Source organism: Procambarus clarkii, chromosome 48 (genome assembly GCF_040958095.1).
Source record: "Procambarus clarkii isolate CNS0578487 chromosome 48, FALCON_Pclarkii_2.0, whole genome shotgun sequence".
Taxonomy (NCBI): domain Eukaryota; kingdom Metazoa; phylum Arthropoda; class Malacostraca; order Decapoda; family Cambaridae; genus Procambarus; species Procambarus clarkii.
Genome location: NC_091197.1, coordinates 31,792,618 through 31,807,439, shown reverse-complemented (window position 1 = coordinate 31,807,439; position 14,822 = coordinate 31,792,618). Strand labels below are relative to the sequence as shown.

The 14,822-nt window shown below is 44.8% G+C and overlaps 1 protein-coding gene across 2 annotated transcripts in view; it reads left to right on the top strand.

Annotated features, from left to right (window-relative positions):
- LOC123764817 (RING finger and SPRY domain-containing protein 1) overlaps nt 1–14,822 on the top strand; it is a 100,365-nt gene that overhangs the window by 22,760 nt on the left and 62,783 nt on the right. For both annotated transcript variants that reach the window (XM_045752999.2, XM_069302673.1), the window contains 2 exons: nt 10,833–10,998; nt 12,990–13,175. In XM_045752999.2, the coding sequence (XP_045608955.1) occupies nt 10,833–10,998; nt 12,990–13,175 (352 nt within the window). The remainder of the gene's footprint in view (nt 1–10,832; nt 10,999–12,989; nt 13,176–14,822) is intronic.

The window sequence follows — 14,822 nt, the reverse complement described above, 5'->3', positions numbered from 1 at the left end:
CTAGTGTTGGCTTCTGTGTTCTCGAGGGTTCGGGAAGGTTTTTCGCTACTTCCCGTATTATTGGAACGTCTGTCGACTCCTCGTCCTTGTCGCTGTTTTGGGCTACTTGTGAGCCGATTGGGCTACTTGTAGCTCTGTTGCGCTACTTGTCACCCTGTTGGGCTACTTGTGGCCCGGTTGGGTTCCTTTTTGGGCTCTTTGCTTCTTTGGCTGGTTTTATTGTTCCTGCTTCCTCTTTTGGCTACTTTTCTAGTGCAGTAGTCCTGGTTGGCGCCTTCCCGCAGAGAGGGTTGTGCGGTTTGGCCAACGTGTTATGCGCATGCGCCGTGGAGTTTGTTTTGGTCTGGGCGGTGTTTGTGCTGGTGTTTTGTGCCCTTTTTGCTACGGTGCTTCGCCTCTCGTTCTTCTCCCTGGCTGCGGTATGTGCCCCTTCGCTCCGGGGGTGTCCTGGTTCCCAGTTGTGGGGAGGACGCCGCGGTTTTCCCTGTGTCATGGGTGTGGGCCGCCTCCTTCACCTCTCCCTGCTCTCCGGGTCCGGCAGGGTCCGGGTCTGGCGTCTTCACCTGGCGGTGCTCCCAGGTTCTTCTGGGCACGGTTGAGTCGTGGCCAGTTCGTGCCACCGTTCGCCAGGTGAGTTTCTGCGGTCTGGCGTCTTTTGGCCGGGCGCTGGATGCGGTGTTGTTTATATACCTGTCTTTATTTAGGTATATTTTTGTACGACTGAGACCGTTCGCACACCAGTGACTGTCCCTTTTTCAACCCTTCCTGTCCCACTCATGTTCATGTCCAACCCATGCTGGAGTCATTCAGAGGACCTACCTTTTTCATGTTGTGAGGTGTGGGGATTGTAGGGTTGGTTCTGTACTCACCTGGTAAGGCTCCTGGCTGTGCTTGCAGGGTTTGGGCTCTGGCTCTTGGGTCCCGCCTATCTGGTAGAACTTGCGGGATAGTACCAGTGGAGTGCAGTGGTGCTATTGGCACAATTGGGGAACACTGTATTACCATCAGAGGTCTGTGGTTGTTACACGACCTACTTGCGAGCATAAGCCTTCTTGCTGGTTCGTCCGTGGACTTCCAGGGCACACTAGCCTGTTTTCGTATAGCAGTTCCGGCCCATCCTGGTTGTGGGGGTAAGTGGGCCGGCGGGCCGCTCCTAGCAGCTGCCTGGTGGGCCACCCTCTGGCCGGTCTAGCCTGGATTTGGGCCGGGCTTGGGGGTGTAAAAGAGCTCCCAGTACCCCATCCAGCAGGTATCGAGCGGGGTTTCTCTGCCGTCGGTCGCCTGGTGCAGGTTTTTGGGCCTGCTGGGTTTTGTCGTGTCTCTGTTGGCCCTGTCTGGGGTCTGCCTGCTCCGTTTCTCTGCCTATGCAGAAGGGAGTTGCTATTTACATGTTGCATGTTGCAGTGGTGCCTGTTGCTGCTGCTGCACGTGTGCATTGGTACCGTGTTTCACAGTGGCGTGTCCTTGTTCCTGTGTTCGGTTGTGGTGTAGCACTTTGCTGCTGTTCTGTGCCTGGGGATTGCGTGGGGGTTTTCTGTCCCTGCTTGATTGTCCACCCCTGGTTGTTTTCCTGGGGTTTTTGTGCTTCTGCTCTTTCTTCCTGCCTCCTCTGCAGCAGGGGTGTTCTGCGTGTGTTCTTGGGCATTTTTCAGCCTGTGTCCTGTGATGTGCTTCTTTGTCTCGGTCTATTGCAGTTGTTCGTACCCCTTGGTTCAGGTACTGTTCTGGCGGCGACCCTTCCATCTTCTTTGGTTTCCTACCTTGCCCTGCCGTTTTTTTTTTTTTTTTTGAGGTCTTGCGATGTCTCGCGTCTGACCCGTCGTTTCTAAACTCCTGGCGGGCTTGCATGCTTTGGGGAGCTTTTCTGTTCGGCAGACGTTCCATTTCCTTGTGCCGCCTGGGTTTCGGTGGTCGCGACAGAGATCTTCCCGTGGCTCCGCCTTTTCCTGGGCTCGGAGGGGCCTTGTCGGGGCTGCTTATGTTCTGCCTCGCGGTCTCGCCTCCGGTTGGTGGTCGGGTGGCTTCGTGGTAGGTGTCCCACCTGCGTGCTTCTCTTGGCGGCAGTATGGGGTATTTTGGCGGTCCTTCCTTTTCCTGTCCCTTCTTAGGTGGTTACTCTTGTTAGCTTGGTTTTCTGGTGGGGGTTGGGGGCCGTCGTCTTGCCACGTACTGTCGCCTCTTTTCGTGCGGCGCTGGCGGAGCCACTTCAGCTTGCTTTCGATCTTGGTGTTGCTTCTGCACCGTTAGTAAGCTGTCTTGTGCGTCGTTTCACCTCCGGCCTGTTCGTGCGCCGCTTGCACCATCCTGGTCTCTGGTCAGCGTGCTCTGTCTTCTCCTCGGCGGTAGTGCCCCTTCGGTTCCGGTGTGTTTTTTCGTCGGCTCTCTCCTTTTGGCCTTTGCCTCTGGGGGTCGAGTCACTGAGTTTTCTTGCTCCTTCGGTTTTAGCATTTTGGTTGTTCGGTGGCAGCAGTCTCCATCTTTTCTGGTGCGGGGTGGGGCTGCTGCGTTCTGGAGGGGTCCAGGGTTTGTTGGTGCTTCGTTGGTCGGGCCGGGGGTGTGTCGTGTTTTGTGTTCAGTGGCGGCCCTCCGCTGTTGTTTGTGTGCCACGGCGTTTGGGTCCGGAGCGCGTTTTGCGTTGATCCGGTTCTGTTCTTCCTGGTTCGCGGGTGGTGGTGTCCCGGGTGGTCAGCCGTGTTCTTGCAGCTAAGCTGCCTGTGTTCTTCCCTCATGCCTGTGGCGTTCGTGGCCTCGCTGCTCTCGCTGCCGTTTGGGCGACGTGGCCTTGTCTTCCGACGTGGCCTTGCGGGAGCTGCGCAGACAGCGGCGCGGTGACGTATGACGTCATACTAGTTTCCTTGTTTTCTGTTGAAGAGTTCTATCCACTAGTTCGGCTTTAGGTAGCAATTTTCACAAGAATAGGGGTTTGTTTGGAATGCTTACCTTTCTGGATGCTTGACCCGGTCGATGGCAGACATAGAATGCTTCCTACCACACGGGGGTTTCTATAGGCCATTGCTCCCCTTGCCTCTCTGAGGGGGCCAGGTTCTGGCCGTGGTCCCCGGTAGGCCCTAGAACTCCATACACATGACTGATGCCAAAGTCTGACATTAGTATATCAGCCTGGTAAAGCTCCGGGAAGCCTCCGGGTCTCGCCCAGAAAATGGCGTTTCATTCCATTCAATGCTGGTTATTTTAGAACCGATTTATTAATTTTATTATTTCGAAGCCGTAGATCACTGAACTGTGGCAACGAAATCGAACGAAACAAGCATGGTGTTGTGTTCGATTTCCAGTAACATAAATTTCTCTCAAATATTGGATTTACATCAAATTATATATTTTTGGGTTATGTATTTAGTTTAGCAACATTATTCCGATAATAAGAGCTATACAAATACTTACTTTAGAACTGATTTATTAATTTTATTATTTCGAAGCCATAGGTCACTGAACTATAGCGACGAAATCGAACAAAACAAGCATGGTGTGTGCACACAGATTAGACCCGTCCACTCGCGCTGGACTTGTGAGCCGCCCATAACATGAATAATTTCTCAAATAGCAGATATCTATCATATTACAGTATATTTTTGGTTTTATTTAGTTTAGTTTAATTAGGATAATAAAGTAATTAAAACATCAGTTTTAGAAATGATTTATTAATCTGAAACATTCAAAGTCATGGGTTACTGAACTATAACGACACAGACGAAAGTGAGTGAAACCTCACTGTAAAGTGATGTTTACAGTACAGTATTCCCTTATCTGTCCACCCTCACTCATCTTCTTTCATCACAGAAAATGTACTGTATATTAAAAGATTTTCAACACATTAGCTAGCTATTCATGCTTCAGCCTTTAAATTAATTTACAAAGATACGTGTGCCACAAATCAGTGAACGAAAGTCATTGAAACTCAGTCGTTCACTTGTGTGGATCACTCTGGCTGGTGTTTGGTTAATATGCTTTACTTGTTGTGTGGACCATTCTGGCTTGTGTTTGGTTCATATGGTTCACTTGTTGTGTGGTCCATTTGTGGGATCCAACTTGGCTTATGAAGGAATTATTAATTGTAGATAGAATGAGACAGTTTTCCACCACTCTGTGAACTCTGTCCCAACATCGTAAGCTTGTGGACCACTTGTGCGGTCCACTTGTGTGATTGAACTTCTCATATGAGCAAATTATTAATTGTAATATGTGATATAATGGGAAAGTTTTCCACCAGTCTGTAAACTCTGTCTCGACATCATAAGCAAATCCGAACATCCCCCGCTTCGGCAAACCATTGTTCGGTGAACCGGGTGAGTAAATCCGGCCTAAAAAATGTGCAAACTAGACGGAGATTCGTTGAATTGGGGTACGTTGAATCGAGGTTGTACTGTATATGCATATACTTCTGTTGGGAATTCTATTGCGAACACATTGATGCCAAAATGAAAGACCTAGGACATGAATTGAGGTGACCAAAGTGAAAGGAGTGTACACATTTTATCGGTCTTGCGCGCTCCCGGGGTAACACGCTCTCACTTTCTCTGTTTGCTGCAGATGGTATGCTGGGCATTTGGACTTAATATGCCTAATCCTGTAGAGAATTCTATTGCGAACACAATGATACCAAATTGAAAAACCTAGGAAGAGAATTTAGATAACCAAGTTGAATAGATTATACACTTTTCAGAATTACCGCACGCTCCCGCGGAATGCCCAAACCCACCCGGAGTAGTGTGGTGCATGCGTGCCTAGAGCATCGAAGTGTTCAGTTGCGCAACACATCATATGATGGGTTAAGTGACTTGCTATAAATTGAGCATCCCATCATATGATGTATTGGAGTACTACGCAAGATTTAAACGGTCCACGGATACATGGGGTTCACCTCGTGTTCACCTTCATCAGGGCTCTTGTAAACAAACGCCATTTTAAAAAAAAATCGTGGGCAAAATTCCTGGGTGTGAGGGCCTCAGTATTGAGTGAACCACCAAGCCTGACACACGTAGCATAAGCTCACAGCACTGCTGTTCAGCTTGTGACCACAGCATCGCCTAAAAATGCCATAATATACATGTTCATGCTATTATTTAGTGATATTAATTTTTTATTTTTTTTGAGATATATGCAAGAGTTGTTACATTCTTGTACAGCCACTAGTACGCGTAGCGTTTCGGGCAGGTCCCTGGAATACAATCCTCTGCCGCGAAGAATCGTTTTTTTATCCAAGTACACATTTTACTGTTGCGTTAAACAGAGGCTACAGTTAAGGAATTGCGCCCAGTAAATCCTCCCCGGCCAGGATACGAACCCATGACATAGCGCTCGCGGAACGCCAGGCGAGTGTCTTACCACTACACCACGGAGACTGTATTACAGAAGACCCCTGATTGTGATAAAAATAACCAGGATTCTGATAATAGCAAGATTGTTGTGATGATTAGCACTGTAGTGGGAGGAGTAATCTTGGTGGGGAGGGAGGTAGCATTGTCTGCTGACTGTGTGTGACCACCCTTTACTGTCTGGACTCACTATACCAGCTTAGTTGTTCGCTATGGTAAACAAAACATGCAGATACTTATGTATAACGTCTGTATATAAAAGCAAAAACAGTATGGTGGGAGGAGAATGGTGGCGAGTCAGGTGAGGTGAGGAAGGGAGGGAGTGGCAGCCAGTGGCGGGCTGCCACTGGTTGCCACTGCCACTCAGCATACCAACTTAGTGGTTCGTTATAGTGAACACGAATGTAGATACTTATATATAACGTGTATATACAGTGTAATAACAGCAAAAGGAGTGTGGGGAGAAGCCATTTTGGTGATGGGTGTGGCAACATCTGCATAATTTGTCATGTTGGTAGAGATGGCCACTATGCTCTTTGGGCATTATACTGGCTTAGTTGAACAGTTGTGGTGAACAAAACATGTAGATACTTATATATAACGTCTGTATATAGGGTAATAACACTACAAACAGTATTGTTGGTGTGAAATTTTAGTGTGTCTGACCTTGAATGTGTGAGAAAAGCAACCGCCACCAGACTGTGTGTAGCGACTTCTCTTAGTGCCTGAACTAACTATATCAACTTAGTTGTACAGTTATGGTGAACAAAACATGTAGATACTTATATATAATGTCTGTATATAGTGAATAAAAGCAAAAACAGTATTGTGGGAGGAGAATGTGGGTGAGTCAGGTGAGTTGAGGGAGGGAGGAAGTAGCAGCCAGTGGCGGGCTGCCACTGCCACTCAGCATGTCAACTTAGTGGTTCGTTATAGTGAACACGAATGTAGATACTTATACAGTGGCACCTCGACATACGATTGCCCCTACTTACGATAATTTCAAGTTACGATGTAAATTTTATCGAAAAATGCAACTCGACATCCGATGGTGTCGTCGACTTCCAATATTTGTTGGTACACGTTCGGGTCGACTGAGCGCATGGATCCCGGTCACGCGGCCAACCTGCCTCAGTTTACTACAGCTGCCAGCTTAGTGACAATCGCGCCTATAAGAAATTCCGCTTTTGTGGTGATTTTTTGCATTTTGAACATTAAAGTAATTATTATATATCACGCCATGAGTCCCAGGAAAGTCAGTGGTAAGGCTCAACATATGAAAACCCGTGTAAGGATGACCATAGAGCAGAAACAAGAGTACAGAATGTCTCTTCCTCAACAATTAAGAAAAATGTGTGCAGCATGGGAAGAATTGCAAACCTTTACTGAAACGACTCGCCCAAATCAAGCTGCAGTAGGTCGTTGCCTTAACCTATTCAATGACTGATGCATCATTGCAGACAAATGTTAAAACGAAGGGAAAAACAAATGTCTCTTGACAAATTTGTAGCGAGACAAACAAGCACTAAACCACAACCAGGTCCTAGTGGTATTCAGGCAAAATGTAGGAGAGAGAGAGAGAGAGTACCCCAGAGAAAACATCACTGCCTGATGTGATAATGGAAGGGGACTCCCCTTCCAAACAGTAACAACTCTCCTCCTCCCCCCTCATCACCATCTTCTATACGCCATCAAGAGCCCTCCATAAAGGTAAGAGAAACTTTGGTACTGTATTGTAGTTAGAAAAAAAAACATTGTATTCAGTATAAAATGTATTTGTATGTTAATATTTTGTAGGGTGGGGAACAGATTAATTCAAATCCCTTTATTTCTTATGGCAAAAATCGCTTCGACTTACGATATTTCGACTTACAATCCGTCTCTGGGAACGGATTAGCATCATAAGTCGAGGCCCCATTGTATATAACGTCTGTATATAGTGAATAAAAGCAAAAAAGTATGGTGGGAGGAGAATATGGGCAAGTGAGGTGTTGAGGGCGTGAGTGGCAGCGAGTGGCTGGCTGGTGTGTGGCGGTCACTCCTCGTTGCTTTTTGACTCATAATACCAACTTAGTGGTTCGTTATGGTGAACAAAACATGCAGATACTTACATATAACCTGTGTATATAGTGTAATAACCGACAAAGTATTTGTTCACTGTTTGATGAACATAATTGAATCAACAATATGCACACCATATTTTTGAGTACAGCGATGATTCACTCATTTTATTATATAAATATATCACACTACACTATTGAATAATATTACAGCAAAAAACTATGAAATATCAATCAGACATTGAAATAATTAGGTAATTATCTCTTTGTGGCCAATCCGGCCTGACAGCTGGAGAGCAACAGACCGCCTGGGACGCACACTGAATCAGTGCCTGTTTTTTGCCAGACTTCCCCACCCTATAGCGGGCAATATATGCCACTTACGATTTTTTTATTATTTTTCCCATGATCAGAGAACACAAATTAACAGGTTTAGAAGAATTTTTTTTTTTTTTTTTTTTAGTATGCCCCTGTGGGTGACAAATGCTGATTAGCCCTGAGCATCACAAGGGTTAAAGGTGTGGATGGAGGTGGCTTCTACAACTTCATGTTTTAGAGCATTCTACTTGTTAATTACCCGTACAGGGTGCGAGTACTTTCTTACATCCATTCGGTTCATTTGCATTTTCAGCTTCTACCTGTGTCATCTTTTCCTGCTTTCTCTCAATCTGAAGAGGCTATCCTTGTCCACTTTATTCCTCTCAGTATCTTGTAAGTTGTGATTATATCCCCTCTGTTTCGTCTATCCTTTAGGGTTGTGAGATATAGTTATTATCTTTATTATCTTAGTTCATAGCTTAACCCTCATAGCTCTGGCACCACTCTTGTTACAAACTTTTGTACTTTTTTCAGTTTTGGCTTTATGCTTCACAAGGTGTGGATTCTATACCGGTGTTGCATATTTCATTATTGGTTGAACAAATGTTGTATAGATTGCTTTGAAGGAGTCCTGAGTCAGGTTCCTAAACTGTGTTCTTATATTTGCCAGCATCCAATATGCTGCCTGTGTCATTCAGTTTGTTTTTACCTTTGGTGCGAGTGTCGCAATTGTATCCACTCCCAGATCCTTCTCCCTTTTTAATTCCTGTAGCTGCCTTCCCTGTATGGTGTAGATGCCTTCTGGTCTCCTCTCTTCATTTCCCATCCTCATTACCTTGCACTTATTGGGATTGAATTCTAGTAACCATTTGTCTGACCACTCCTGGAGTTTGTCAAGGTCATCCCGTAACTTTCTGCAGCCCTCGTCTGTTTTCATGCTTCTCGTGAGCTTTGCATGATCTGCACGCATTGACATGTCTGAGCTCACCCCCCTCGGATAGGTCAATCACATAAATTAGGAGCAGCAGTGGTTCCACGACAGAGCCTTGTGGGACCCTTTGTTAGATTCCTCCAGCTTGAAACCACCTCTCTGACTGTGACTCTGCTTTCTGTCCTTCAAATACTTCCCTTACCCAGTTCAGTGTATTCAGTTATCCCAGCCTGGTTCTCCATGTTGTACACATCTTCCATGGAGAACAGTGTCAAATGCCTTTTGGCAGTCTTGGAAAAATACAGTCTACCCAGATTTCCATTTAGTGTCTTATTTTGGTAACCTTGTCATAAAACTCAATCTTGTCAAGCATACCTTTCCATTTCTAAATCCATGCTGATTTTTGGTCACAAAGTCAATTTTACTAAGATGCTCCACCATTCTTGACCTGATTACTTTCTCCAGCATTTTACAAGGAATACACCACGTGACCACTCCTGAATTATTGGACTGAACATTGAGAGCATGATCGGTGCCACTGATTCTGCCTTGGTGGATGCTTTGTGTGTCGAAACTATTTCCTTGGTTTCCTGTTCAAAGGCTCTTGTCTCTCGGGTTGTCTGTAGTGTTATAAAGTTTAGCCAGCCTGCAGTCTGTACTCGTGCCCATGATGTTCATAAGTACACCACTCGTGTAGATGTTTTTGCTAATATGTCCTAGGTTGATATTGGAACCCACGGGTTCTGCCGGTCGAACGGGGTTCTGGCGATCTAGTACTTGGTTCATTTTCCCGAGCCTCGTCACCCTTGGGTTGCATTGTGTTGTCTCTCTTGACCTGTTGCCTCGGCCTTGTTGTACCTACCTGCTGTTCCTCCTCCTTCTTGGGGAGTCCTTTCTTTTTCATTTTCTGTGGGTTCAGCTTCAGGAAGCCACAAAGAGCTCTTCTCCAGAAACCCTGCATTTATGTAATGAAATGCCATTTTCTGTGAGGTCCTATGGCTTCCTGATTTTCTCCTTCCCAGGTTGTCAGTTGTGTGTGTATCTGCTTCAAAACTGATTGCTCTAGTCAGTGGATAGCATGATCCCCCACCCCCACCCTTTTTCCCTAAACGAGTGGAAGGGATGGGGGTAAATGAGCATACACTTGTTTCTAGAAATTAGATCTTTGATTACATTGTTGGGCTAGTTCTTTTGGTCGTTTGTGAGGCTTCAGTCTCTTTTGAACCAAGCTTTGGTATGTATTGGTTTGTTGACTTTCTGGGTGCCTTTCCTGGTGAGGTAGTGGAGTGTCACCTGTTTCCTGTGCCTCTCTGAGGGTGCCAGGTTCTGGCTCTCTTACCCCGTAATCTGAACTGAACTTCTAGGATGTTGCAATCTAGTAATTGGGAACCATCTTAACGAGATAGCATTTGGGAACCACTGGAGGCTCGACAGAAATTGGCATTTCATTACAGTTGATGCAGGGCTGTTTTTTTGGTCTCTGATTTTGTGGCTTGAAAGTCTGTCCCTCAAATATGCAACATTCCCCATTTTTAGTAGCCTCCTCCACCCTCTTGTAGATTACAATGATATGCTTCTGCCAGGTGTAAGATGAAAACAAACAATTTAACTATTGTTAGTTATTGCCCTTTTTCCAAAACTACGTAAACAATTTTTAGATCAAACTACCATGTTGTGGAAAGCACTTTGATGCTGCAATGTCTTCTCAATGACATTTGTTATTACTGTATTACCGAGTATAATTAATTTTGCTAGAAATTAGGACAAGAATGCAACATTCTTCTGCGCCCTTTGCTTCTAGTAGTAGGGGAGGGGATTGCAGATTGCTTCCATTCCCTGACCCCCACACCTGGGCCACGGCTGCTCGGTGGGATGCACCTGCCACTCGTGGCTTCACCAGGTTGTGTCTGGAGACTGATCTAACTCATAATCATTATCATGTACAACATTAATATATTCCCTGTGGTTCTGCTCTTTATTGTAAAGGAACAAGTCCGGTCACTTTATTACTTACATTAAAGTTAGTGAGAGTTCCTGACAAGCTGAGTGAGAGCTAGTGAGAGCCTCAGAGCCCCAGTGGACTTTCTCTTTGATATACAGTATATCATGTTAGTGTATTTTTCTGTGTAATTAAAGTTAGTACAAATTTATGGACTATACTGTGTATGAAATTATTGTACCCTTTTACAGTGATCAGGATCCTCCACCCTCAATGCTTCAGCTGCACTCCATAGCAGACAAGGAAGCTGGTTGGCTTGTAGTTGTGCGGTCGATGGTGCAAGTAATTCCCCTGAATGACCCTCTTGGGCCAGCTGTCATCACACTCCTGCTGGACGACTGCCCATTACCCAGCAAGGTTTGTCATCCTACTTACAGTATGGTCTTGCAAGGGTTTTATTTATTGCTTTCAACATGAAATTAACCCTTAAGCGGAGCAACTGTTAAATGCTGACAGCCCCGTGGTCCCCCAAGAAAAAAGTACTTGTTCTTTTGACATTGTTAATTAGCCTCCAGGAAGCACAAAAATCAAAGTAAAAACTAATTAGCTAAGTGTAGTTAGAGGATGAGAGCTACGCTCGTGGTGTCCTGTCATCAACGGCCCCACGGCCCGGTCTCCAACTAGGCCTTCCGGCTGGTTGTCTGGTCAACCAGGCTGGCTAGAAAATATTAATATTAACAAAGCAACAAGGAACTGCAACTGAACACTTTGCCCTCAAGAAACTAAGTCCCAATTGGACAGGCAAATGATAGTCAAAACTCCTTGAAAAAGTTAAATTCCCAAATGACTTAAAAAAAAAAAAAAAGTCCCCACAAAGGAAAATATAGAACACATCGCTTAACCACGAGATTTAAAAGTCTAAAAATATATAAAATTATACACTATATAGCAGTAAATAGTTACCTGGGAGTTAGACAGCTGCTACGGGCTTCCTGGGGATGTGTAACAAAAAGGACGCCTGGTCGAGGACCGGGCCGTGGGGACGCTAAGCCCTGAAACCATCTCGAGATAACCTCAAGATATCTTTAATACAATAATCCACAAATAATCACTGTTTTACCTTACCCGACAAAATACAAATATTCCTACTTGCTCAACAGAGCACCAAAATTTTCCACTTAATGCTATCATGACTTTCAGACCAGTGAAGGCAGGCAGCTAGTCCACCCCCCACAGGTCAACTGCACAGTACCAACTTAACATAATACTTTATATCCTCTCGGGGTACTAAAAAGTACAATTTAAATAGACCCGAGTCAAGAACGTCAGAACTATAACATACGCAGATGTTGTGGGTAATAATAATAATAATAACTTGCAACAGTAGTTAAATAAATATTGGCAGGCCCCCAACCCAGGTTAGGTGCTCTGAAGCACAAGACACAAACACACCACACTGGCCAGTGCACACACGTGCACAACGTTCAAACATGTACAGTAGTTCACAGACGTCCAAAACAATCTATCGAAATATTAAATACAGACACAACATAAATATACATCCACAACACGTATAGCAATAGCAATCCCATTACAATATATGTAAATAAATGGTGTCATATGTTCAATTGGTTAACAAGTATATCACAGTGTATCCAGCCATAATTGGTTTACGCTGAGTCGTAACACATCTATGTTCTGTGTGAAGTGTTTGGAGAGTTATTTGGTGATTTTGAGTATTTGTTTTCTGTAAACCTCCTGTTGTATGTAAAGCTGCGCTAACTTTTTCTGGTGGTTGACCAGACTACCAACCTGGGGCCAGATTCATGAAGCAGTTACGCAAGTACTTATGAACATGTACATCTTTCCTCAATCTTTGACGGCTTTGGTTACATTTATTAAACAGTTTACAAGTATGAAAACTTGCCAATTAACTGTTGTTATTGTTATAAGCAGCCTCCTGGTGCTTCGGAGCTCATTAACTGTTTAATAATTGTAAACAAAGCCGCCAAAGAGTGAGAAAAGATATATAGGTTCGTAAGTGTTTGCGTAACTGCTTCGTGAATCTGGCCTCGGGAGGCTTGATCAGATATTGGGCCATAGGGATGTTGATCATTGGAATCATCGAAAGGTAACTGAATGATAAGGGGTGCCAGATTGTCACCCGCACCCTGTGCTTCTGTGAGGGGAGGGGGGGGGGGGCAGGTTCAGGCTCTGGTCCTCGGTAGACCAAGCACAACTTACACAACTAACTTAATCTTTGAGTGTGGTGCAATCTCGGCACATTAGCTTCAGGGAGCTGATTTTCTTATCAACAGACATAAATAGTTTTTACTACTGTTGCAATAATTTTTCATATTTTTTAGATGGAATAGATCCTCACAAAAATTTTGTAATTTCTTTTATAGGAAACAGTCGTTCATCTGAGCAAGTTTTTCAAGTTGGGTGGTGATAGTGCAGGGGATAGTTGGAAGGAGCCCCGCCTTCATCGCAACATTTGTGTTGTCTTGGGGTGTATTGCTGAGAAACTTGCTGGCCCAGCCTCCATAGCACTGCTCACCCACACTACCCTCCAGTACTTGGTGGCACACTTGGTAAGTCACTGCTGGCTGGTGTGAGCTTCCAGTTAGTCTGCATGTTTACTAGCCAGGGATTTGGTTCTTTCCAAGTGTAACAAGCTAAGCAGGTTTAAGAAGTTTATAGATCTTGTATTATTATACATGGACAATCTAGTTGTTGGGAGTGAGAGTGTAGTTCTGACCTGATTCTTGCTAAAGGTCAGACAACAGGGTTTAGAGCTTATGTGTGGGATCAAGGTTGTCACATCAAATTTTGATGGCCTGGGGAAGTCCATCCACGGACCACCCTTGCAGTGGAAAATTATGAGACCACCTTATATATTTTGTAAAAGGGACAGTAAACCAATCATATTAATTTGGTGGGGCTCCACCACTTTGCTAAGGAGGTCTCATAATTTTGAGACCTCCTTTGCAACCTCCCCACCTTAATTTTGAGACCTCCTTAATCTTGAGGAGGTCTTATAAAGACGCCAAGTTCGAAGGTCCTCAGCTGCCAAGGTAGCTGAAAGAGTGGGAACCTGAGCATGCAACTACACTAGACCCACATCACGAGAAAGCACAGGGGCAAAAAGGCACTCATTGAGAACTCAAATGAGCCCCCTAATAATACCTGCAACACCGAAGAAACCTTCTGCCACTCAAGCGTCCGGGTACGACAAAAGCCACGCAAAGCTCCAAGATAGAGAAAAAGGGGCAGTCTGCCAGCCAGGAAGACTCCAAAATCTCATAACATGCTCAATACGGGGGAGAAGAACCAGTGTCAAACGGTTCAAAATGATGGAGTTCGTCATTTGCTCTGTCCGGTGGTGGTTCTACACTGCTACCTTCATGCTACTGATTCTGCCTCGTTAGACGTTTGTGGGTTGATCCTGTTTTCCTTTGTTCCCTGTTCCATGGCTCTTATATCTCGGGTCATCCGCAGTGTTAAGTTTAGTCTGGCCAGCCTGCAGTCTATCCTCGTGCTTATGATGTTTGGAAGTATGCTGCTCTCACGGCTGTGTTTGCTAATGTGTCCTGGGCCGATACTTGGGCGCAGGGGTTTTGGTAGTCTTATCAGGGTTGTGGTGGCACAATATTTGATGAATGTTCTTGGGCTTCAGTGTTTGTGTGTGGCCTTTGGTCATGTCTCTTATCCGGGGCGGGGGGGTCTATTCTTCGTCCGGACTTATGTGGTTCCCTCCTTTCTAATAAGTTCTGATGTATTCTTCCTTCTCAATAGGTCATTAGCTTCAGAGAACTGCAATAATGAGTTACCCCCAGAAAACCAGCATTGAATGTGATGAAATATCACATGTGATAATGATGAATATGATAATGATGTCTAAAGGCCTAACATTTAGGGAGCAAAACCAAGCAAATATTGCATCGGCCAGAAAAATTATAGGATGGATTACGAGAACTTTCAAATCCAGGGATCCCATCACAATGGTTATACTATTCAAATCACTTGTGCTGTCCCATCTTGAGTACTGCTCGATACTCACTTTCCCCTCCAGAGCAGGAGAGAAATTGGTGAAATAGAGTACAGAGAACATATATACAGTATACATAGACACATTAAAGCATCTAAAAGTTTGGGATTGTCTCAAAGCTCTCCAAATATACTCGCTAGAAAGGAGACGAGAGAGATATAAAATAATATACACGTGGAAAATACTAGAA